Source organism: Onychomys torridus, chromosome 1, assembly GCF_903995425.1.
Source record: "Onychomys torridus chromosome 1, mOncTor1.1, whole genome shotgun sequence".
In the NCBI taxonomy this organism is placed as follows: domain Eukaryota; kingdom Metazoa; phylum Chordata; class Mammalia; order Rodentia; family Cricetidae; genus Onychomys; species Onychomys torridus.
In genome coordinates, this window is record NC_050443.1 from 92,307,375 (window position 1) to 92,334,101 (window position 26,727).

General features: G+C 39.7%; 1 protein-coding gene across 1 annotated transcript in view; it reads right to left on the minus strand.

Moving 5' to 3' along the window:
- Positions 1–647: 647 nt before the first annotated feature.
- Copb1 (COPI coat complex subunit beta 1) overlaps positions 648–26,727 on the minus strand; it is a 38,805-nt gene continuing 12,725 nt past the window's right edge. Inside the window, exons 6-22 of the mRNA XM_036189949.1 lie at positions 26,123–26,215; positions 24,238–24,375; positions 21,523–21,642; positions 20,899–21,006; positions 20,668–20,814; positions 19,945–20,090; positions 17,922–18,018; positions 16,451–16,611; positions 14,136–14,256; positions 9,160–9,387; positions 8,814–8,993; positions 7,134–7,278; positions 5,897–6,016; positions 3,428–3,573; positions 2,733–2,822; positions 1,623–1,778; positions 648–1,037 (exon numbers count right to left, since the gene is read on the minus strand). Coding sequence (XP_036045842.1) covers positions 978–1,037; positions 1,623–1,778; positions 2,733–2,822; positions 3,428–3,573; positions 5,897–6,016; positions 7,134–7,278; positions 8,814–8,993; positions 9,160–9,387; positions 14,136–14,256; positions 16,451–16,611; positions 17,922–18,018; positions 19,945–20,090; positions 20,668–20,814; positions 20,899–21,006; positions 21,523–21,642; positions 24,238–24,375; positions 26,123–26,215 — 2,256 coding nt within the window. The 3' untranslated portion in view covers positions 648–977. The remainder of the gene's footprint in view (positions 1,038–1,622; positions 1,779–2,732; positions 2,823–3,427; positions 3,574–5,896; positions 6,017–7,133; positions 7,279–8,813; positions 8,994–9,159; positions 9,388–14,135; positions 14,257–16,450; positions 16,612–17,921; positions 18,019–19,944; positions 20,091–20,667; positions 20,815–20,898; positions 21,007–21,522; positions 21,643–24,237; positions 24,376–26,122; positions 26,216–26,727) is intronic.

Genomic DNA, 26,727 nt, shown 5'->3' on the forward strand with positions numbered 1-26,727 from the left:
GGCAACTGAGAAATGGAACAGCCTGCTGAATTCCCTAACATTAATCCTCCTAGTGTAGTGCCAGTAACTGGATAGAACTACAGTAACACTAATAAGCACGAATACCCCAATGCTAAATGTGCATGGTTTTTAAGTTGATTTTAGATGATCTAATTTTTATTTTTTTATTTTTTGGTTTTTCGAGATAGGGTTTCTCTGTGTAGCTTTGCACCTTTTCCTGGAACTCACTCTGTAGCCCAGGCTGGCCTCCAACTCAGAGATCCACCTGCCTCAGCCTCCCAAGTGCTGAGATTAAAGGCATGTGCCATCACCCCCTGGCCTAATTTTTATTATAATCAGGATTGTCAACAACAGCATGTTGATGTCAGTCAGAGTCTGTAACTGCTTCTTTAAGTTGAAAGATGAAACTTTTCTCATTAATTTGCATACTTTCTGGCTGAACAAAGTTTGAGAAAACATTCTGGGAATTTTAGAGATGCTGCTCTCATAGAAAGTAAGGAAGCAACAATATAGTAGACCAGGACCTGTTCCACTTTAGATCACTGCCTTGTAAGTTATCTTCATAAAGATATATATAGTAACAATTCAGAACATAATTTAAATTTATAATGGAAATTTAGACTTAGGTTAAAAAAATCCCACTGATACAAATCTAAAATTAAGTAATTTATTTATAAAATAACAAAAATTTATGAATAGATGTTTATTGTACTGTGAAAATGGTCTTGGTACATATGAGAAACATTATATATATACTTTGAGGACAGCATTCAGAACTATTAAGACAAAAGACAAACTATAATTTTTAACTCATTCTTGATTTAGGGGAAAGGCTATAAATTACTGGCTGGAATGCATTCAGCATGAGCTCAGATTCTATATAACATAAAGCATGAAAAGAGTACAAAAGATGTTGGAGTCCAATAAGCCCACACCTAAAGTTTAACCATAAACCTCCAAGGACTTTTTATTCATTCTTATAGATTAGTCTTCTTTTGAGACAGGTTGATTTTATCTCCAAGGCTCAAGGCCATTCCCTGTAAAGAAGAATGAAGATATTTATATTTTTAATCTAATTTTTGTGATGTTGGGGATTAACCCAGGGCCTATACATACTGTGAGAGTACTGCCCAGACTGAGTTATATCCCCAGACATAACAAAGATGGAATTATTGAAACAGTGCTCAAATAGTAGGTGACACAAGCTTAACTAAGGCTCCATTCATTCGATGATATCACATCCAACAACAACACGAACTCCAAACACTTTTAGCGGGTTGATTTTAGTGATGTCAGTAAGTGCTAGATTTATGCCACACCTGTCAAAAACTCTAAAGAATCTGTTCCACAAGTATCACACAGGAATCAATGTTTTAGGCAGTATCTTAGAGTAAGCCATTTTAAATGAACTGAAGTTCAGAAAATACCACACACACACACACATATACATACATACACATATGCATACATACATATACACACATACACACATACACGTATGTGTATTTTTCATCTCAAGCATAAAACATGATTATGACAGAAGATATCATACCATTGAAACAAAGACATGAATTCTTCCTCCCTTTATTTAGTTGAGATATTCTCAAAAAGGGTGTTATTACCTGACTCTTTGCACGAATTCTTATATGACCAGTAACAGCAGCATCTGGTCCCTGGTGAACTGGCTTCTCAATGCTGACATTTGCAAGTGCATCCTCTCCAAATATAGAACGAGCATACAGGTTGGCTGCCATAAAGCCACAGTAGCCAGAAAGGGCCTGGAAGAAAGGTGTGATAAATTCAATATGTTGCTAGAGAATTACACCCTGGCAAACTCAAATATACAAGCAAACTATTATTTAAAATCTTACCTATGTGTTACAGGGTATAGGACCTTATGAACTTACCAAGACTCAAAGCAAATATATGTGTAGAAAGTGAGAATTCCCAGTGCATATTATATTCAATAAACCTGACTTTCAAGAGAATCCTTATTCAAATTTGTATTTATGTATAAGCTTATTTACTTATTTGCCTCTTGCACCAGACTTTAATGTCAATAAAGAAAGACTTCTTATGCTGGACTTAGTAATCGTTGAAGAAACTAATATATGAACTAAAACCTACTTGTTTGGCAGTAAAAATGCGCTCGCGCTCTCTCTCTCTCTCTCTCTGTTGTGTTGGATGTTAAGCAAACATTCTATCACTGAGCTACATGCCCTAGCTGATGGCAGACATTTGCTTATTAGTAAGTTACACATTATGGCATTAACAGAAATTTCCTAAAGAAAGATCCAACTTCATTTTGTCTTTGTTCTAGTCTTTTTTCATGTGGACACAGCAGAAAGCCATTGTATCAGAGATTTATTCTGACTTACAATCAGCCCATGAGGGAAGGGCATTTGCTAATCCAGTATCACAAATAAACTGTTTTGGAATAAAGTCTCTATCTGAAAGAGATATAAGACAAAAAACAAAAACAAAACAAAAACTAAAACCCCAATTAATCTGACTGTTCTAGTAAGTACATGACCATGAACAAGCAGGATGAAACAGTTCAGAAAGAGGTGAGCAGATGTAAACATTTGTGGGTGATTTCTTGGGGATATTCCAGAGTGACACTGTTTTCTCCATCCTGAATTATTATGAAAACACACCAGAGGAAACATGAAAAGGCCAGCAGTCTACTGTACCACTCTTTCAGACTTTAGCCTTTTCTAGTAAAATTTTACCTTCTCTGGAGTCAGGCACTTCATGTTGGTTGACTTTAAGATATGCTGTAAATAGTCATTTAAGTCAATCATATTGGTGTTAACTGTCACCTGCAGAGGACAAAAACTGAGTAAATCTTACAGTGAAAGTTGCGGATAATTGGTATTTCATCCTAGAACTGTCTTCCAACTATTTAGGGGAAGAGTGGGCAATAAAAAAGTGGCACCTACAATATCAACTGGCATCAGAGCAGCGCTTTCAGACAGACCTTTCACTAGACCATCAGGAAACAGTTTAAGGAACAAAGTTTCCCATTAAGCCTCGGACAACACTAGAGCCAACAGTAGATTACCATCCAGACACAAAAGAGGGGGAATCCTGTCTACACTGTGTCAAATTAGTTATAGTCACAACTTGCTTAGGCCTGGTGGTGCATACCTGCAGTGTCCGTGCTTACGAGACAGACTGAGGTCTAGGTACTGGAGACTTGCCTGGACTACAGAGTGAGATACTGTTCCAAGATTTCAAAAAGAATGGCCATTCTATTTAATTTACAACAGCGAATCACTAAAGTACCTGCATGATTTCTAGTTAAGGATAATTCACAGAACTATTTGTTTTTCATTTCTGGTGCTTTTTAGTGGGAATTATTTCAAAGAACTCCTTATCACTAGTCAAAAGGAAGACAGGTAAAGGAAACCTCTCAAAGACTAACTTTATTTTCCCATTCAAATTCGGCCCACATCTGACGGAACTCAGCATCAGTACAAGTTGCAGGCTGGATATAGTCCATGATGTCAATGTGGATGTCACTGAGGACCACACAGTTTCTGTCACTTGCTGCTCCAGAGACATCATAAACTGTAATATATATATAGAAAGATCCCAATCAAAGGGTAGATGTTAGTGAAAAGTTACAAATAATTATATTAGCAAACATTTATATATACTAGGTTCTAAGTGCTTATAAATATTACCAATTGTACAGCACTATCAATCCTACCTTACTATTTTCTATCTCACAGAGTGGAAAGCAGAGCAGCCAAATAATTTGTCCCAGGTTACCCAAATGATAAGCAATAGGACTTTAAGGATTTAGACTCAGGTACACTTTGTCTTTTGTTGTTAAGCAAATAGTTCAGTTTGGTGAATATTTATAGAGGAGCTATAGTGGAACAGGTACTGTGCTAGATACCCAAGTAGTTCAGTAGTCTCATAGCTGGGACCTAGCTATAAATCCAAATGTTTTTTTCTAACTTAGTAATATAAGATTATCTGTGTCTATGACTGTCTCTTCCATAGAAAGATATGATCTGGGCTGATGTGATGGTGCATGCCTATAATCCCAGCAGCTGGAGCTGAGGCAGAAGTGTCAATTTACTTGAGGCCAGTACAGGCTACCTACCCAGTAAGACCTTGTTTCAAAAAACAAAACAAAATATATTTAAGTTATAATATGATTGGGGTCTACTTTTCTTCTAACTCCTTTTTACTTTCAGAGAAAATTGAAGGTTTATTAAAAAGATTTTTTAAAAAAATTTATTTATTTATGATGTATTCAGAAGAGGGCACCAGATCTCATTACAGATGGTTGTGAGCCACCATGTGGTTGCTGGGAATTGAACTCAGGACCTTTGGAAGAGCAATCAATGCTCTTAGCCTCTGAGCCATCTCTCCAGCCCTAAAAAGATCTTTTTTTTTACCCTCCCTTCTCCACTTTATTTTCTTCAAGATTCACCTTCTTGCCACCTGTGGCTGTTAGTTGTATTCAGGACCTCACTCCACCATGATTACCTCTTTCAGTCTCACAGCTTTCCTTTCCCCTCCTGTCAACTTTGTTACTGGCAGTCCACAAACATACCCGAGGATTTCTTTCTTTCTTTTTTTTAATTTATTTTTTTCTTGCTCAGTCTTCAACGCACATACTGCCCAAGATATGCCCAGCAATGTTTTATGACCAGCAATGGATAGATCCAAAGGCCTAACTTTCAGGCTTTATGTTTCTTCAGATACTAGTTGAAGACTTACTTTCCTAGACAAAGTTTGACCAACTGAGCTACATCCCCACCCCTCCTCCTATTGAGGATTCATATTTGATCTTTTTTCAAATTCTAGGCTCATGTCTTACTTCCCTTAAGTATACTTAACTACTTTAACATTCCATTTGCTTAAGATCAGTTTCCCACATTCCTCTCACATTTGCCCTCTTTCCTTCATCAACTCAATCCAGGTACCCAAGGGCTCCTTCAACCATTTCCTCTCGGTTTAATAACTATCTCCTTACCATCTACCAGAGTCAGCCCTGCTTTCTATTCTAACCACTGCTCTGTCAGGTTAGGCCTCTGCCCTCTCACAACAGCCTACACAGGCAACTTCCTGCATCATCTACAATGTTTCTGTCTATTTTGCTGTCATAGAAATATTTAATCATAGATCTCACTTGTAATCCTCCAGTGTCTTCCTGTTTCATGGATAAATGTTTGGATCTTTCCCAGGGCAGGCAGTGTAGAGCTTTCACTGACATTCCTGATTTATTTTTGCGCACCACACTTTCAACCCACTCTAACTGCCAGGCACAGCAATCCACTTGCATTCATTCTGCCTGCACTCTTAATCCTCTGCAGAATACTTACTCCTGACTGTTTCAAACAGTTTACCTCAACATGGGCTTTTCTAACTTTCCCTCCAGTCTCTTCCACCACTTTGAGAATTGACCAAATCCCTTCATGGACTCACACACTGCTTCTCATATAGGTTTCTTTCACAGCATTTAGCATTATGTAATCCCTTAATAATAAGCCTTCCTTTTCCTCTCCCTGCCACTCCCCCCCCTCTCGGCCCTCCCCCCAGCTGAGGACCAAACCCAGGGCCTTGGGAGCAAAGTCCCTAACCCCTACACTGCTTTCTATATGGCCCAAAAGTATGGAGTGTGTCAACCAACCCTAATCGCATTATGTCATTATTTTTGTCTCCTCATTTTGCCTAGTGGTTTCTTGAGGACTATGAGTCTATCTGGCTCATTCTGGTATATCTAGAATATAATATAAAAGCCTGGTTGCCATAGAGAGTACCATATAAATAAATAGATTCAGGTTCTGCCCTCAAGACATGTCCATAGCTGCATACTACCAAATTCTTTACTAAAAAGCATTCAACTATCATGTGCTATAAAACAGAACCATACCTATATTGCCAAAAATTATTCCATTTTCTGTTGATGCTACCTTGACATTAGCTTTAATATTTGCAAAATCATGAGGAGCAAGAGTCAAAGGAGATGGTTTTTCCACAAGTTTCAGATCCCCTGGGAGAAAAAAACAGGTTTGGATATAGTTAAAAACACATACACTAATCATAAAACAGTATTAGAATGTATGCAAATTTAATAGTTTCTAGAAAAATGAAGTGTGTGAGACAAATATTATGAGGGAAAAAAACAAGGAAATAATCTAATATCCTAGGCAATGACATTTATCTATACAAAATCTATTAGCGGTAACAGACATAATTCTAATATTCTACACAGAATAACTCTATATTCATAAGTGGGAGGGGCACTTTGAGTATACTATTTTATTTCCATGAATGAATATGAGCTTCTCAGAAAGCTTAATATATATATATCATAGTCTTAACCTACATACACCATTACAATGAGCAACACACCCTGCAAAAAACCTGTACGTTCTCAGTCATGGCTCACTGAAGATAGGGCAAAGTGTAATTCCTCTGATATCCTAATGCCCCCAAACTCTTACATAAGCCCTATGGAATCTGGAGGTACTTTACTGTTCTATACATATTTTACATTGTCAAAACTATATATAGAAGCAGTTACAGAGAATCTAGTTCATATGCCTTTACCAAGGGGGAAAAACATGCTGAAAAATGCCAATAATGATGCACTGCTTTGGCTACATATGGCAGGTAACAGAAAATACTTCATTCTCTTCTAAGGCAACTTAAATTTTAACTAAATTTTATTAACTCAAATTTTATTTGAGACAGGGGGTTGTGTAGTCCAGGCTGGTTTGGAACTGGTTGTGTAGCTGAGAATGTCCTCCAACTCCTGAAATTCCTGCTTCAACCCAAGTGATGGCAGTACAATCACACTGAGCGTGGTGCTGGAGATGGAGCCCAAAGCCTCATGCATGCTAGGTAAGCACTCTCCAAATTCACACAGTTACCGGATCAAACTCAGAACTAAACCCACCTCTCAAACCAAGAGCATAAGCCAGTCAGTATGACAAAGGTTGAGAAAATTTAAGGAGACAAAATTTTAAACCTTAAACTAAGCCTTTCTTAAACAATGTTACAAAGCACTCAAATGGATCTTTACACCGAAAGCTCTGACCTTTTCTTAGTAATTCACCATGAAGACCTATTGTATAAAAACGTTTCCATAGGATACATTTCCTCACCTAGAGTAGCTAACTCTAATGTACAGTTCTGCAAAGTATCACTGGTTTGGTTTACAACAAGAACATCCAGGACAATATCATACTGATTGACATGAACATAAGCTTCTGCGTATACAGGATCCGAGAAACCTGTCAACTGGGTGACCTGTCAAAGCAAAAATGGACATAATCAAATGAATGAAACAATTTAGCAGGAACAACAGGAAATGGGAATGGGAATTACTGTTAAATGGGTATAAAATTCAGTTTCACAAGATAGACAAGTTCTGGAGATGGTTGTACAGTTATGGAGCCAGAAGTAACATTCCTAAAACCACATACTTAAAAGGTCTGAAATGAGGGAGCTCAGCCTTGGGTCCTGGGTTCAACTCTCAGCAGTGGAAAGAAGCAAAACAAGTAGAAACAAGCAACAACAAGACCAGGTTAAAACAGTAAATTTTATGTTCTGTAATTTTTACCATAATTAAAAGAGAACCCTGAGCCAAGCATGGTGGCGCACACCTTTAATCCAAACACTCGGAGGCAGAGGCAGGTGGACCTCTGAGTTCCAGGAGAGCCAGGGCGGTTACAGAGAAACCTTGTCTTGAAAAACTAAAATCCAAAATAACAACAACAAAAACAAAGAGAGAGAGAGAGAGAGAGAGAGAGAGAGAGAGAGAGAGAGAGAGAGAGAAATCTAAAATATGTGTAAGTGTAACACTGTTGCTAACAAGTCCTAATTTGTTGTTTTTTGAAGCAAGGTCTTGTTATAGAGATCAGGCTGGCCTCAAACTTGTGATCTTACTGTCTCAGCTTCCCAAATGCCAATTCTCAGTTTTGAGAAAAGCTTTAGCAATTCTGCTACTGACTTTTATTTGTAATAGTCAAATCAACTTGAGACTGTTCACTCATCTGATAGGTGAGGGATAACTAGCTTACAGTCTGTCTTTTTGCTAGGTAGCCCAGACTGCCCTGACCTTGTAATCTTTCTTTCTGTAAGTGCTGAGATTATCTGCCTGGTTCAAAGGAAGTCTCATGGACCTAAAAATCAAAGTGCCTGGATAAAAATGGAAGCTAGGACTGGAGGTACAGTTCAGTGGAACAGTGTTTGCCTGGCATCACTAAGATCCTAGACACATAGGCATGCTCTCACGTGTGCACACACACACAAGTTCCCATGTACCTCTCAATTCTATGTAACTAGTCATTTAATTAAAACAACAACAAAAATCACACATGCATAGCAGGACCAGACACTTCCTGATTACTATGTTCTTTTTTTTTTTCTTTTTTAAGATTTATTTATTATGTCTACAGTGTTTGGCCTGCATGTCAGCAGAGGGCGCCAGATCTCATTATACATGGTTGTGAGCCACTATGTAGTTGTTGGGAACTGAACTCAGGACCTCTGGAAGAGCAGCAAGTGCTCTTAACCTCTGAGCCAAAATCTCCAGCCCCATGGTTACTATCTTCTTAAACAGCCAATTTAAAAAAATTTTCAACTGGGCATGGTGGCAGAAGTCGTTAATCTCAGCGAGAGCGAGAGCGCGCCCGCGAGAGAGCGCAAGCGCTCAGCAGATCTCTATGAGTTTGAGGGCAGCTTGGTCTACACAGTTAGTTCAGGCCAACAAGGGCTACACAGTGAGTCCACACCTAAAATGAACAAACAAACAACAGGTCCTAGATCTAAGACTGTGTTACCTTGTTAAGTTTGGATGCTAGGGGATCTGCTGCCTCCTTCCTCTGTGTATTGCCCATTGCTGCCAACAAACTCAGCTGAAACTGATCTTCCTTGCAGTTCATTTCATTCTTAGCAGTTAGTTGCATGAAGGAAATGGGGTCATCAGGTTGTACTGTTACATTCCTCTTTTCAGATTCTTTCTGTGTTGAAAAAGCAATGCACGTCTTTTTATACAGAAAGAACAATAGCTTTTCATACATTTTTCACAGGGACAGACTCACAGACAGAGATTGAAAAAGCAATAAAATTAGGATGGAAAAACCCCAACTAATAAAGCACTTTATGGATTTTTCACATAAATTTTACCTTTTGGGATAGTTTCTCTTCTTCAAGTTTGGCAGATAACATCTGGGAAAGCGACTGTCTGCATTCCTTATTAAAAATGTCATTCATTAAAGGAGAGCATTCAGATAAGACCTTGAGGCACAGGGAAATTCGGTCTACATCATCGTCAGTAATTGGCTTCTTAGGAAGAGAGGATTTTCCCAAATGAAGGATAGTTGCCATGAGCAACATAGCCTCAGCAACAAAAGACTACAAAAATAGAGAAATTGGTTATTGCTATGATTCTCCAATTGTAGTAAAGTCACTCAAACATAATTGACAGACAAGTCAAGAATTCACCGGAATTAAACTTCAAATTGCCTTGAGTTTATTTCTCTAGTTATTCCCGTATCCTTCTACCTGTTTTGTTCTGTCAGCTTTCTAAGACTTCACTGACTCTTAGTTGAAAAATAGCAAGGATTTCTTAATGCTTTAAACACACCAAAAGGCTGAAAGAACAATGGGCTTCAGCAACTGTTGACTTTTTAACCATACTTGCTTTCTTGTGTTCACGTTCATGTGGGTGCATGCACATGGAGGCAGGTGTTGTTTCTTAGGAGCTGTCATCTTTGCTTTTTGAAACCAGGCCTTACTCTGGGACTTAAGGCTCAATGATTAGGCTAGGCTTATTGGCCAACAAATACCAGGGATACTTCTGTCTCTGCCTCTACTCAGATTATAAGCACGGCACTGCAAGATTGTGTGATAAACACTTTAATGACTAAGCTAGTTCCCCAGACTTCCATATTTGCTTGCTTATTAACTCATATATGCACACTTTGGCTGGTCATATAGAAATAAGATTCTCTTCTTCATAAGTATACTAGCAACTATTTACTAAGTATAAGGACAATCTCTTATAAAAACAAAGTACTGATTTCTGAACAATTCCCAAATATATGTACTAGACTCTGAATTCAAATAAATCTTCCTAAACCACCTCAAAATGTTTTGTTTTACTTTCAAGCCCAGGATCAGCTTCACACATTTTATCATCACACATTTAGGCTGGGACATCACCACGGCATCAGGCAGCTTCAGGCTGTTCCTCACTATCCTCGCATCTCCAGTTCTGCCTCTCTTCATAGTGCAAACTGTTCTGCTTCTCTTTATCACCTCTCCACCACGTTCTTGCTCATCATATTGGCAACTAGGCCACCTGGGGCTCATGGATGCAGGCAGGAGGCCTCTCTGGTGTCTCACACACACCCCCAGTGCCATGTAGCAGTGGGCAAGGGCATCTCTGGTGTCTGTTGGCCAGGCCTCTCCAGTGTCCCTCACCACCTCACCCAGTGCCAGAACACCAGGCATGGTCTTGTGGTTCCTTTGGTGTCTCATTGCTTCGGGGACAGCACCAGTCCCAATGAGGGCCCCAAACATGGCCCTCGGTGTCTCTGCTTCCTGTGTCATTACTTCTGATGCAGTACCAGGACCCCTGGCATGGCCCTCAGTGTCTTGCTGCTTCCCGGGTCTCATTGCTTCCTTGATTATTATTGTTTTGTTATTTCCTCTGTATCATTGCTTCTGACACAGTGATCCTGGATCCTGGCTGGGACCCTGGGTATGGTCCCCATGTCTTGTTGCTCCTCTGTGAAGGGGACTTCCACACAGTGGGGTCTCCTGGATTAGGCACAAACCACACCCAAACAACTGTTTTTTACACAGATCCTTTATTTAAACAGGGAAGAAAAGTTAAAGCGGCTGCTTTCTGACTCGAAGAGCAACAGCAGCAAATAATCTTGAAGGTGTAATTTTTAAGAAGAAAAAGAGGGGAGCTGTGTTAGAACTGGCTAGGATGCAGTGTTAGAAGAAATAGAGGACAAGGGGGAGGGGGAAGCAACAGGGAAAAGGGGTGTGGATATTTGTGGGGGTGGTGGTGATAACAAAGGACTGCCTCTGGATAGAGATGGACATGGCACATAGGCAAATGGCAGCTTTCTAAAGGTAAAAAGGAAAACCCCAAGTTAGGATGAGGTGTTTAATTTTAAATGGGCATGTTAATTATGGAATCCAATGGGGGCTTTGGATCGCTAGACTTTGGTAGTCTGCCTTAGGAGGAAGAAGAGGCCAAATAAAGGAACAGACTTTGGTGGCTAGCTTTAAGAATGTAATCGGTTTATAGCAAAGCAGAGAGAGGGAATGTTAGAAAACAGCAAGGCATGCCAGAGCCACATGCTCGAGTGGGCTAGCATCCCTTCACTCTGTACCTCATTGCTTTGGTCTTAGCACCAGGACTCCAAAAGGGGCCCTAGGCATGACCCTCGAAGTCTCATCTCTTCAGTGCAGCACCACAGCACCAGGACCCCATGGGGCCCTGGCTGTGCCAGTCTGCACACGGTACAAATACAAATAGTCTTGTCGATTACTGGATGTCTCGTTTTTTACGATGCACAACGGTGGCGCAGAATGGTAGCGCAGGAAAGCGGACGCACAACAGTGGCACAGGACGACGGTGCAGGACCACAGCACCGGGACCCCAATGAGGCCCCAGCTGTGTCCATATGCTCTATGCATGTGGTACAAATAGTCTCGACGATTCCTCGGTGTCTCAACGACGACAGTGGCACAGGACGACGGTGCAGGACCACAGCACCGGGATCCCAATGGGGCCCCGGCTGTGTCCGTATGCTCTATGCACGTGGTACAAATAGTCTCATCGATAGTGGCTCATCAGGATGGTAGTGCAGGACGGTAGTGGCCACACACGGTGGCGCAGGATGGCGGCGTATGGTGGCGGCAAGGAATGGTAGTACAGGATGGCGGTGCACAGTGGTGCACGAGGATGGCACAGGATGGAGGCGTACAGTGGCGCAGGTCGGCAGCACTGGGTCACCCCATGGGGCCCTGGCTGTGCCCATATGCGCGGGATACAAATACAATTGGTCTCATCGATTCCTTGTCAATTCTTCAGTGTCTCATCTCTTACGACGCAGGAGGGTGGGGCAGGATGGCAGCACTGGGACCCCATGGGACCCTGGCTGTGCCCATGTGCACGTGGTACACATAAAGACAATCAGGCCACATACATAAACATAAACAAACACCTGGCCTGGGGAAACACCTGCAGAGGTATAATAAGTCTGAAGGAGAAGGAAGAGAGATGGGAGTGTTAAACCAAAGTCTGAAAAAATTATGGCTGGAAATTTCCTAAATTTACGAGAACTATAAACCAGACTCCAAAGCTCAATGAAGCACAGAGGGAGCATGAAGAAAACTACATTCAGCCATGAACAACACATACTGCTAAAACCCATGATAAGAATAATATAAAGCTAGGTGGTGGCCACGACCACCTTTAATCCCAGCACTTGGGAGGCAGAGGCACGCGGATCTCTGTGAGTCTGAGGCCAGTCTAGTCTATAGTTTCAGCACAGCAGGGCTGTTATACAAAGCAAACTGTTTCAGAAAAGCAAAACAAAACAAAACAAAAATAGAAACAAAGAAACAAACAAAAAAAGAAAAGAAAGAGATGGGAAAAAGAATATAAACCAGCCACGTACAGGAGTGACAAAACATTTCTCGGACGGCAAGCGCTACACATTTACAGTGCCGGAGAAAACAATGTCAACCGAGAACTCAATTTCTACAAAGACATCTTTCAAACTCTAAGTGAAAAGAGCTGAGGGAGATAATGCAATTGGTAGAATGACCATGATGTAAGTGTGAGGACCTGAGTTCAGGCCTACATTATAATGAAAGTAAATGCACATTCTTTAGGCCTAGGATCTGTGATAAAAGGACATTCCTATCTGAGAAGGCCAGGCAAATACCATGACAGGTTCCTAATAACTCAGTTAAGAACCAGGCCTCAGTTCCTAGTTCCTGCCTCTTGAAACTGGATGGACATTTCTGAGGAAGCTACCAACAAAGGGCAATCAATCCCTATGCTCCTGACAAGGACAAGAGGAGCTGCACATCCCAGATCCCAGCCAGCCTCCACGGTATCTCAAGGCAAAAGCCAAATAAGGACAAGCCTGGGATTTGTCCAGATTAGCTCAAAACTGGTAAAACTATAGCCTTAGCCAACTCCTGCAAGCCCTAACTATCAGAAACGAACTAATATGATTGCCACTCACATAAGCCAATCATAGACAGAATGTCCTCCCTGCCTTTACAACTCCTTTAGCTGTGTATGAAAAAACATGCAAGCTTCTCTCAGGGTTGCCATTTTTGTGTCAGATGTGCGGCCCCAGCATACTGGAACTCTGAACACTCTCGCTGATTGCATATGTGGATGGTGGTCTTTTGTGGGACTTCTCTAGGACCCTAAGACTATTCACACAAAGAGAACAATGAGAAAGGAAAGTGGCACAAATGGAAGCATGAGAATGAGACAATGAAAAAGCAAGTGTCCTTCTTTGTATGAAGCATAGCTGAGTATATTAATTAGACCTTAAACTGATATTGCAAATGAGAAATTCTCCTATCATTCAAAAGTGATGCAACAATTCATGAGGAAATCAATTAGACTCGAGATAAAAATGGCCAGAGGCTTGGACAATAAAACTATTAAATATTATGAATATGACTAGGAAGGGTTTATAAAAATATGGGGATGTATTTGTTATAATGTTGAGTAAAAATGCAGTTTGTAAAGGGAATATACTCAGAACTTTCAGAATCTGTAATCAGGCACCAACTAGAGATGTCATTAGGTATCAACCAAGACAGAACTATTTAAGAGGTATTTTAAGATAAAATAGGTGACAGCAAAGATAAAACTGAGAAAAGGTCATTACTTTCATTGGCCACAGAAGTGGCTTCATAAGCCCTCATCAGGCTAATCTTATTATTTTGTCAGTTTTATATCACGTTATACTACTGTGTCTATTTCCCCTACTAAGTCCCAGGCTCTTTCATGACAAGACCTTTAGCATTAACTTTTAAGTTTTTCACTGTTCAATGGAGTAGACACTCAATAATCAATTACTGGGTAAATATAGAAGAAATGAACATACGTTTTGCTTTTTCTTCTCTTGAACCAACGCTACATAGCGTAATGCAATCTTGGTCAGAGTTGTGGCAAGGGAGGCAGCAACAAAGAAATCTCCGTCCAGGAGGAACCCTCTCAGGGGTGGTCTGCAAAGGAATTAGCCAACATGAAGCCCAAATCCGTCAATAGCACACAGCTTTTGCATAAATGGTTCAGACACTTACTGTTTCTCTTTGGTGATAAGGATGTCATTAAAATTCCTCATAAATTCTCAAAATGAAAAAGAATTATCTTAACTAACACTTTTCTCAAATAAGTCAACAGTCCAAAGAACAGAAGGAAAAGGGATGTTTAATTAAGAATACTGGAGCTAATAAGCTATTTCCAAGTACCAGGTCACAGGGTTGCTTACAGGGCTCTCTCCTTATGTCTAAATTCCTCTTCTTGAAGACGGAGACAGTGCACTCTCTCTCAAAGGGTTGCTGTCAAGACTGAGACAAACTACTTAGCACACAAGAGGTATTCAATAACACTGTATCCATTATTTCCCCACCTTATAAATACAGCAAAATAAAGAGAAAAAAAATCCCACTGTAACTTTTTCTATTAGAAATGGACAATTGGAACTGAGAGTACAGCTCCAGTGGCAGAGCACTAATCCAGCATGTAAGCAGTCCTGGGTTTTATTCAAGAGAGAAATGTACAATAAAGAAAAATAAAAGGGAACAACTTCAAAATATCTCTCTGATACTGACAAGCAACCAAACTTAAATATCAACATAGTATTTCCTATGTGAGTAAAGTTTTTGTTTGTTTTTTCGAGATAGGGTTTCTCTGTGTAGTCAGTGAACTCCATCTGTAGACCAGGCTGGCCTTAAACTCAGAGATCTGCCTGCCTCTGCCTCCCGAGTGCTGGGACTAAAGGTGTGTGCCATCACTGCCCAGCTGTAAAGTAAGGTTTTTTTGTTTTTAGTCTTTGAGGACAGGGTTTCTCTGTGTAGCCTGTCCTGGAACTTGCTTTGTAGACCAGCCTGGTCTTGAACTCTCTGAGATCTGTGCGCTTCTGCTTCCACTTCCAGAGTGTTGGGATTAAAGGTATGCACCAATCACTGTCTGGCTGTAAGTTTTCGTTTTTTTTAAAGGTTTACTTGTTTATTTAAAGGTTTTTGGGTTTTTTTTTTTTTTCATTTTATATACTGCCCACCATTCCCCCTCCCTCTACACTTCCCCTTCCCCCTCCTCATAGTGGGTAAGGCCTCCCTTGGGTATTCAACATACCAAATTGGGACAGACCCAAGCTCCTCCCCCTAAAATCAAGGCTGAGTAAGGCACGGCACCATAGGGAATGGGCTCTAAAAAGCCAGTTCATGTACTTGGGACAAGTCCTGGTCTGATTGCCAGGGGACTCACAAACAGATCAAGCTACAGATCTGTCTCCCTCATTCAAGGGGCCTAGTGAATGGAACTAGAAAAAAAAACCATCCTGAGTGAGGTAACCCAGACCCAGAAAGACAAACACAGTATGTACTCACTCATAAGTGAATATTAGATGCAAAGCAAAGGATAAACATGCTACAACCTATAACCCTAGAGAAGCCAGGTAAAGAGGAGGACCCTGAGAGGCTCGCCCCAGGAAGGGGAAAGGGCTAAGATCTCCTGGGAGGGAAGATTAGAGAGGAAGGGATAGGAGATAGGAACACGAGGGCTTGAGGTGGCCAAGTTTGGAGAGGGACAGAGAAGGAGAACAATGAAAGAGATATCTTGACAGAGGGAGCCATTAAGGGGTTAGGAAGAAATCTGGTACTAGGGAAATCCCCAGGAACCCACAAGGGTGTCCCCAGCTAAGACTCATAGCAATGATGGAGAGGGTGCTTGAACTAGCCTTTTCCTGTACTCAGATGTCATCATAGCACCTACATCCAGCAACTGATGGAAGTAGATGCAGTGATCCATAGCCAAGCACTGGGCTGAACTCCTGGAGTTCAGTTGAGGAGAGGGAGGAGGGACTATAAAAGCAAGGGGGACAAGATCATGATGGGAAACACCACAGAGACAACTGAACCAAGCTAGTGGGAGCCCGTGGACTCTGGACTGATGGCTGGGGAGCCTGTGAAGTAAGTTTTAATAGAACATTTACTTCACTGCAAACAATAGGAACAAAGGACTAAAATCAAGAGACAATTCACAAGGAAATCTTACACACACACTTTCTTAAGGACCTTACAGGGCAAACACTTTGACTTAAGCATCAAAAACTAGTAAGAGAAAGAAAGCACATGACTGCTTTATCCCCAAGAGTAACAGCACAGCAGTTGAGCAGACAGAGCATGGACCTGTTACCTGTCTTCTTCTTTCTTGGTAGGTCTAGAACTGCTGAGGGCACTCTGGGTTGCATAGGTACCCATCTCTGTAACCAATTTCTGAACTGGCCCAACAGTTATTTCCTCTTCTGGTTTTAATTCGCCAGCTTCTTTCTTTATTTCTGACTCTACAATTGGGATCTAAAAGCCAATTGAACACTTGATTTAATAATATCACAGTAGAGTTACATTGAGATAGTTAATCAACTTTATACAGAAGGCATTCTGAGGGATTTTGGAACATGGTACTCTGCTCTCCATTTTCTTTCCTTCCTAGGACAATGTAGCAGGAAGAACACAAGCTTTAGAGCTGATGAATCTCATCTGAATTCCCACACCACCACTTATAACTTGTATGATGCTGAGTAACATAATGAAATAATTTTGAATATCACTTCTTAATCTGTTAAGGGGGACTCCTAATTATTTCTGAACAATTCCTTAACAGCGAAATGCATATGACAGTGTCTAGCAAAATAGATGTGCAGTAGGCCTCATTCCTCCTCATTTCTGCCCCTGAAATATGAACCTAAACACTTATCCTTCTAAAATAAAAAGTATAAATAACGTCACCAACCACCTTTTTAGCTGATCAAAGGGCTGTAATACAGCTTGCCTTTTTTGTTAACATTATACCTTAAATTTATCATGTGTGTAAGAGTCTTTAATTATAAGTTACTTTAGTTTAGAGATGAAAAAGAGTGCAGGCAGTTAAGAAACTTAAAATGAAGTTCTCAGAGCTAATTATTAACAGCAATTAGTACAAAACCCAAATCTCTTGACAAAGTAGTCTATTGTTTTTTGTACTCATAAAGTTGTTTTGATGAAGGAATGTTCCAATACTAGTACACAAACAGTGTAAAGTTAGCCTTGCTCTAAGATATATTTTCCAAACATAGCAGCGATAGCAGAATTTACCAGCTATTACCAGGCATGGTGATGCACATCTTTAATCCCAACACCCAAGAGGCAGAGGTAGGTAGATCAGTAAACATTTTGGTTCAAAACCAGCCTACTCTATATAGTAAGTTTCAAAACCAGCCAGATTTTGTCTCAAGAAAAGAAAAGAAAAAAAAAAAAAAAAGAAAGAAAAAGAGTTTTATTAGCTGCACAGACATTCTGTTCAAACAAAATCTCACTCAAAGGTAAATAAACAATTTGAACAGGTTTTATGTTTATCATGGAGGCTGGGGGCACTATTAGTTTTCCACAGACCCTGAGGCTTATTTATCTGGATAATTAAAGTAAAATTTTCAGTGTTCTTTAGCCCAAACATTACTCAACAAAAATATAAAAGTGAATGATCACATAATTATCAACTATTGATATTCTTTCTACTTGTACTAGGCATTGAACCAGGCATGTACTTGACCACTAAGCTGCTAGCCCAGCAGAGTTTTCTAAAGCACAAACCACCACACAAAGCAGAGTTTGCTTAAATAAACACGTACCTCCCCAAGGGACCTGCGGACCTCAGTCATCACACTCTGAATGTCTTCCTTTGTACTACAGTATTCTCCCAGGATCCACAATGCTCCTCGATAAATCCTAGAACAAGAATATAAGATCTAGGGGCTGGAGAGATGGCTCAACAGTTAAGAGCACTGGCTGCTCTTCCAGAGGACCTGGGTTCAATTCCCAGCACCCACATGGCAGTTCACAGCTGTCTGTAACTCCTGTCCCAGGGGATCCAATGCCCTCATACAGTCATGCATGCAGGAAAAACACCAATGTACATAAAATAAAAATAAATAATTAAAAAAAAAAAAGAATATAAGATCTGAAATAAAGGTCTGGGAACAAACCTTGATGCAGAAATGTTTCTCAGTGAATTAATACAAGAAAAAAAGGACTTTGTATTCTGGAGGAGGAGAGTTTTAGAAAGACTGTAACAAATAGGAAGCTTTGTTTTCCTCCAGAAATCACAGAAAGAACAGCTCTTCTCATCACTGCCATTAGATACATCCTAAAATCAGTGAATCACGAAGTAAAAGTTAAATACCAAAATGTTTCCCACAGTATTAATTTAGGGAACAGGCAAAATAAAGTTGGCTTTTAATACTTTCTACTGTAAGACTTTCTACTATTATTCGAATATAGTTTTAAATTCATCACACTTTTTATCTGTAATCACTTCAAGAGACAAAGAGCTGGGCAGAACAATGAGAGGAACATCAGTCGGGGTGGGGTCAGCTCACTGGCGCCATGTTTACCTCAGATGCACAGGGGCTGGATTTCATCGCCAGCTTAAAAAGCAGCCAGCATAAAAAGCAGCCAGCTGTGGTAGGCACTCAGGAGGCTGAGGCAGGAGGACAGTCTAGGCTACACAGCAGCACCCTGTCACAAGAACAAAACAACTCTCCTATCCCAAAATGTTAACAAAGACAGCAATAATTTTCCATTTTAAAATGTTAAACTGGATAAAATTTTAGCCATCCTTTTTTTCTACATTTAAACTGAATTTATTCAGAAAAATACAATCAATCACAGAAACTAAAGCTCCAGAAGATTATAGCTATCAAAAGCAAAGCTTTGGTATAATTTTTTTTTTCTCAAAAACGGGACAAATCTTATTTACTTTCATACATATAAACACACATTGTACATAATATGTGAATGATATGTGTGCATATGTATATCAGTATATATCTCAGTCATTTTCACATTACTGAACCAATCTTGCACTGGTCTCAACCTATCTAAGTAGACATACTATAAATCTCTTATAGTTTATCCATTAAATGCAGTAAGAAGCAAAATCTGTATTCAACAACCCTTTCTCATTAACAAAGGCTATCTGAATCTAACACATTATCAAGATTTAGGATGTGGTTTCAATCCTTCTTTTCTATAAATGCTAGGGGTGACATAAATAATAGTAATATAAAAAATGATTTTAAGTATACCACTTCAAAAACATGCTTCTTGAAAAAAAAATGCAGGCTGGAGAGATGGTTCAGAGGTTAAGAGCACTGACTGCTTGCTCTTCCAGAGGTCCTGAGTTCAATTCCCAGCAACCACATGATGGCTCACAACCAACTGTAGTGAGATTTGATGCCCTCTTCTGTATACATAATAAAATAAATACATCTTAAAAAAGAAAAGAAAAGAAAAGAAAATGCTTCTTGGTCATTCTGGGATTCACAATGTTTTAGATGTAATTAGAATACAGAAACCTAGCTAAAGCTGGGCAGTAGCGGCACACACTTTAATCCCAGTACTTGGGAGGCAGAGGCAGGTAATTCTCAGTGAGTTTGAGGGCAGCCTGGTCTACAAAGAGAGTTCCAGGAAAACCAGGACACAGAGAAACGCTGTCTCAAAAAACCAAGAAGAGGAAAAGGAAAAATAGTCCTATACATTTTGAATTGAGAACGATGGTGGAAGATGTTGTGCATCATGTGTCTTATTACCTCTCTATTTTATTTTCCACCGACTAAATGCTCAACTTTACCCTGTAGTGTATTTTAAACTTACTTGACAGACTTAATAGCATGGAAGACTTCAAGCATCTTTTCAACAATCAGCATTCTCAGGTTGTCAAAGCGCTGAATGGCTTCACGAACAAACTCCAAGACATCAGCAGCTGCGGCTTCATTACTGTCACTGAGAAACTCCATTAGCTAAAAAAGAAATGGGACAGTTACACAGTTTCAAGGAAATTATCTAAAGCCAGAAATAAATTAATGAACAAAGAATAAAAGAATGTAAGTCTTAACATCCCTGTGTACAGCAAAGTTTCTGATGAAGATTAAGACAAAGAAATCTGAGTTCTTACCCCAGTTAGATAGGAACACACATAAAGATCTGAAATGTACAGTCAGATTTTTGTTATCTCAGACAGTTACAATTTCAGGAGATAAGTTGTAAAATAACTCAAAACAAAAATAGAGGGTTGGGGATTTAGCTCAGTGGTAGAGCACTTGCCTAGAAAGCGCAAGGCCCTGGGTTCGATCCTCAGCTCAAAAAAAAGAAAAAAGAGACAGGAGAGATGGCTCAGCAGTTAAGAGCACTGGCTGCTCTTCCAGAGGTCCTGAGTTCAATTCCCAGCACCCACATGGTGGCTCACAACCATCTGTAATGAGATCTGGCGCCCTCTTCTGGCCTGCAGGCAGACCGATACAGGCAGAACACTATTACATAATAAATAAATAAAAATATCTTGAGAATCTTACAATTCAGATGGTAAAAATAACATACCACAGGAATAACATTTGCAGCCATATCTGGAAATCGGACAGAGCAGGAATGAAGAGTTCGCACAAGGAGTTGTCGGTATTTGTCAGTGTCTTCATGCTCAGACACGTTATTTGTTTTAATTACTTCCTTCTTCAAGACAATAACCAACTATGGGGTGAAAAAAGTAAAGCCAAGTGAGAATTACATATGCTTGGACCACTTACAAATAGTGTCCCCAATGTTCTATTTTACCTCTTCAACATTCCTAGAAGAGACAAGATCCAGTGCTAACTGCAGCGTTTTCTTACGCACTTCTAAGTCTGGTGTGCTCAGTACTCTTAGGATGTCCATGACCAGATCCTGAAGAACAAAAACTATAGAGTGACACCAGTCTTTTTCTTCAGAAGAACAACATCCTAACTGCACCAGAGTGCTTTCGCCCCTCATCAGCCCAATCCTCTGATTAATAATGAAATTACTAGTGTTGGAAGAAGTAGATCTTCTGGGTCTCCCAGTGTAATGAGACATGAAGGATAACATCATATATGGTGGAGCCAAGCTGACAATGTATACTTTGACTCTATCAAGTTTTAGATACAACTTGTTTCATGGAAAATACGAAAGTCAGAGGAACACGCTAAGTGACTTTACAGCAAAATAACCAGCCATATTCCAGAGGAAGAGCACTTTACAAAACAGCTAGTTTAGTTAATATTCAACAAATCAATGTCATGTAAAAATCTAAAAGGAGATGGTAATTTAAGAGTTACATCTAGGTTGCCCAAAATTTACACTGCCAGGCTTCAAGTTCTAGCTTAGGTTACCTACAGTGGCAAGGCTTGGAGATAATCTAAATATAAAGGTAACAACACTTACCTGGAGGACTCGTTCATGAGCAGGATGCTCTTTTAATTCTACCAATCGGTCCAGAACTATGAGCTTTACATTGTTATCACTCTCCTTAATAATTAAATCAATGTAACACTGAGCAGCAGCCTATAAAAAAAAAAAAAGAAATGCATTATGAAAATTCAAACATTGTGAAAATAAGAACTGACCCTCACTAGGCGGTGGTGGCTCACACCTGTAATCCCAGCACTCGGGAGGCAGAGCCAGGTGAATCTCTGTGAGTTCGAGGCCAGCCTGGTCTACAGAGTGAGATCCAGGGACAACCAAAAAAAAAAAAAAAAAACCTGCCCCTCCCCACAAGCCACTAAGAAGCTAAAATATACCCAGTAGCTTTGCACTAGCATTTATGCATCTTATTTAGAGGAATGTGAATGTCTGGCCCTAGTTATAACAAGTCTCAGTGCTACTCTAGACTACACGGCACTGGAAAGACTACAAAGTGAAGGATGGAAAGGAGCTGCCACAAGTAGAAATACTTATGGGCTAGAACCAAGGAAACAGTAGAAGAGGATAGCAAGTCTGAGTATTAAATATCTTTCATATCAGGTATAAAATATAATACACCTTTGTATCTTTATTGCAGTGATAAAAATCAGGAATATAAATAAAACCTAAGTTATTAATATTCTAGCATATATTTAAAACTATTTAGGAGGTAATGCTGGTGACTCAACCCAGGTCCTTGAATATCTCAATCAAACTGAGCTACATCCCTAGTGCCCTATTATCATTTTTACATAAGACTTTTAAAGGTGCAATGGTTTGTAGAATGATTGAGTCTAAAATCAAAGAAAAAAAGTAGCCAATCTAGAAAAGGTCTCCATAGTCAAAGCTGGAACAACTTGGATAAAATAGATAATGATCACAGTGGATTATGTTCTATAGAATAAATATTCATACTGACAGAAAGGAAAAAGGAAAAGGAAAGTCAACACTTCCTTACACAGGAATGCCATTGTAACTGTATAATGAAGTACTACAAAATCACCTTTAGAGTATCTAGTAATAAGTATTGCTGAGGAAAATCCATTTATTGGTATAAAATTAGTGGATACAAATCTGAGGGATGACAGGGGATCAACAGTCTCAAAGTACCTCGAATATATTTTAACTACAATGAGAAAAATCAGAACAGTAGAGAAGTCAGGGAACCAGCACTTGACCTAACTGATTATGAGTAAGGTATACAGACATCAGTTACTAAGAACATGTTACAATAAAAGATCAGTTCTGTGTTACTCTTCTCCAAATGCCTAATTGCAGTGATTATGAGAAAACAGGAGATAAACTCTAGTTCTGGACCCTCTTATAAACAAACTGGTATTCTTCATGAAGGCACGAAAAATAAAGAAAGGTCGAAGAACCCTTACAGGTTAGAGGAGACTCAGACAGACAACAAAACAAGCTGTGGGATCCTAGAGTGGATCATGAAACAGAAAGCGGCATTAATGGAAAAACTAGAGAAATTTGAACAAAATCTATTCAGTTTATTTGACAATACTATTTCAATGTTAATTTAGTTTTGATAATCATATGATGATTAAATGAACATTACAGAACATTATATTCTAAAAGAAGAATGTATGGGACTCTGTCCTATTTCTGTGACTTCCCTATAAGTTTAAAATGATTTCTGAATAAAAAGTGCTTAAAGTATTAATGGGCCAAACAGTAAATGCAACAATGTATACCAGCTGGCTTTCCAAAATAATTATTCTCTGCTTATATTAGGTTTTTGACAAAGTCTTGATGGAATGAACAAAAGAAAAGAAATGCAGTATTCTATTACTGAAGATCCCCAATGAAATTGTTTACAAGTCATTATTATAGATCCAGTTTTTAACATAATTATGAAGAGAGCTCTTAAAACATCAGTATAATTCTCTAGAAACTAGATACTGGTTTGTAGTGGTTTGAAAGAAAATGGCCCCCAAAGGAAGTGGCACTATTAGGAGGTGGTGGCTTTGTTGGAATAGGTGTGGCCTTGTTGGAGGAAGTGTGTCACTGTGGGGGTGGGCTTTGAGGTCTTATTTACTTAAGCTATGCTCAGTGTGTGACACTCAAACCACTTCCTATTGTCTGGGGGGTCAAAATGTAGGACTCTCAGCTCCTTCTCCAGTATTGTATCTACCTGCCTGCTACCATGTTGCTCCAAGATGATAATGGACTAAACCTCTAAAACTGTAAGCCACCCCAATTAAATGTCTTTCCTTTATAGAGTTGCCATGGTCATAGTGTCTCTTCACAGCAGTAGACACCCTAAGACACTGTTATTCTTCATCTCTCTCTTTGTACCCGTGTGTGAAACAGGAAGAAAAGGCTGAATTATGTAAGGAGGCAAATCATCTTACAAAATCTGTAGTCTTCTCTACCACATGTGTCCAGCCTTCGCCCCATAGCCAAGGGCAGTTGTGAATGAAACCCAGCACAAAACTGTTCTTACTTAAAGCAGCGTGTGCGTGTGCGTGTGTGCGTGTGTGCGTGTGTGTGTGTGTGTGTGTGTTGGGGGTATTGATTTTCTTTCCCCCCTTTCAACTCAGTTGTGTGGTTCTCAAGCAGGAACTTTGTAGATGCTGTGGTAATGATGTCAAAGGTTGGACATATGGGTACCAGTGTATTAAGCAGTGTCATTAAATCATGAGGGATAAGACAGGATTGTCTAGCATCTAATCCCCAAAGTACCTTTATTGCAGTTGGTGCACTTGACAGTGTTACCAATGTCCCAGCAGCTTCATATTTTACAGCAGGACTAGATGACTGCAGTAAGTTATAGATACAGCGAATGAAACGGGCCCTTTCTGATGGATTAGCATGACAGACCTGGGAAAACAAAACATTGAGGCTTCAGTAATTTTTTAAAGATACACAAAAATACAAGCCAACACTGGGTAAGATGTAACAAAAACACTGATAATTTCAGAAAGAAATGTATTTCAAATAACTGTCACAGGAGCTGGCAAGATGACTCAAAAGGTAAAGGTATTTGTGGAACAAACTGGCAACATAAGTTTGATACCTGGAACCCAAACCAAAGTAGAGAAGTACCTCCTACTCCACAAAGTTATCTTCCAACTCCATAGGTGTGCTATGACGTGTGCATATACACACACAAAATTAAAAAGTAAATTAAAGCAACTGTCATAGCTACTTGGACATTTATTCATTTTATCAGAATATACATTTCATTGCTTCACAAAACGTCTTCAATTGACCTTTAAGAGATATTTTTATTTTAAACAAGTGAGGGGAAAGTCAAAGTAAGAAAAGCTAGAACACATTCATCACTCTACTGATGTAAATGTCCTGACTGACTATTATATTTTATCTAATCTTTATTCTGGATGGACACCTGTGATCCCAGCACTCAGAAAGCAAAGGAAAGAAGATGTGACTATGAGGACAACCTGGATGATATCTGCCTTTTATTTTATCAGAACACTATGACAATCAGTTCTTTCAAAAGACACTGCAAACTGTAGTGCAGTCAATGCAAGAGGACAGTTGATTCCGGGAGTTCAAGGCTAGGCTGGGTTGCACAGCCAATATCCTGTCCCTCAACTCCCACAAAACCCCAACAACAAAAATGCTGCCAATAAAGTGCTGACCCTCCCCCCAGTTTTAACAGTACCAAAGAGCAAATCCAGGGCCTGTGTGAGCCAAGCAGTATTCTACAAATACTTTGGCTCACACCTCAGGGCTGGATCTTCCTACAGTGTCCTCTGAGAACTACTTCAGGGTTTCATGAGAACCACTTTTATTTTTATTTTTATTTTTTTTTAAGTTATTTATTATGTATAAAGTGTTCTGCCCACAGGTATGCCTGCATGCCAGGAGAGGGCACCAGATCTCATTACAGATGGTTGTGAGTCACCATTTGGTTGCTGGGAATTGAACTCAGGACCTATAGAAGAGCGGCCAGTGCTCTTAACCTCTGGGCCATCTCTCCAGCCCCCCACTTTTAACTTTTAAGGGCAGTGGCCTTCAATAACTTCCCACTAAGCTTCACCTCATATATTCCAACACTCCTATACTAACACACAGTGAGATCCAAGACTTTTGGAGACACACTCACACAATATCTAAACCACAGCACCACATTTAATTATTTCTAGTATTTGATTCATATTGAGAGAAGTATGTCTCTATTTTTCCACTTAACCCAGAAGCCACCTTGGGGTTATCAGCTGGTAAATATTGTAAAATATTGACATTATTGGAAAAATAATACTGAGAGATTTGCTCACCCCAGGATTGCCAAAAACCTTAAGACTGAAACACTCACAAATGTTTCTGAAGCATGCATGATAAGGAGGTATTTTCAGTTTCAGTGAGATTTGCCATGAAGCCTGATAATCTGAGTTCTATCCCTGGGACCCACACAGTGGAAGGACAGAACTGACTCTCAAAAGTTCTCCCCTGAGGTATGCCACTGGCTCACAAGAAATAAATGTATACAGTGTCAAATATAAATTATCATAGTAATTGAGGAATATTCTAGAATAAGACTATTTACTTTTGTCTTAAATTGTTGAATTTATTTACCTATCATATAAATTATCATTCTTACCTTATATATTAGTTCAACAATAACCAACTGTAGAATGTCTCCAAATGTCTGAACTTGATCAATACATGTACTTAAATAATCCAAAGCTCGATCCTAAAAAATAAGAATACATTTATCATACTCTTCATTTAGTGTTATGAATTAATACAACTTTAGAAATATTACCCCCAAATAAAGAAACTGGGGCAAAAAGGAATTAATCGAGGGTGAGGTGAAGGGGGTGGGTGGGAAATGGGACAGTAAAAGAAACTAAGAAAAAGCCGGGCGGTGGTGGCGCACGCCTTTAATCCCAGCACTCGGGAGGCAGAGGCAGATGGATCTCTGTGAGTTCGAGGCCAGCCTGGTCTACAAAGTGAGTTCCACGAAAGGCGCAAAGATACACAGAGAAACCCTGCCTCGAAAACAACAACAACAACAACAACAAACCAACCAACCAAACAAAAACAACTAACACAAAATTGACTATGGACTACAGTTACAGGCAGTTGTGAATAGCCAATAGTTGTGGGTGCTGGGAATTGAACCCAGGACCTCTGGGCGAGCAGTCAGTTGCTCTTAACCATTGACATCTCTCCAGCCCCTGTATTGTCTGAATTTTTTTACAT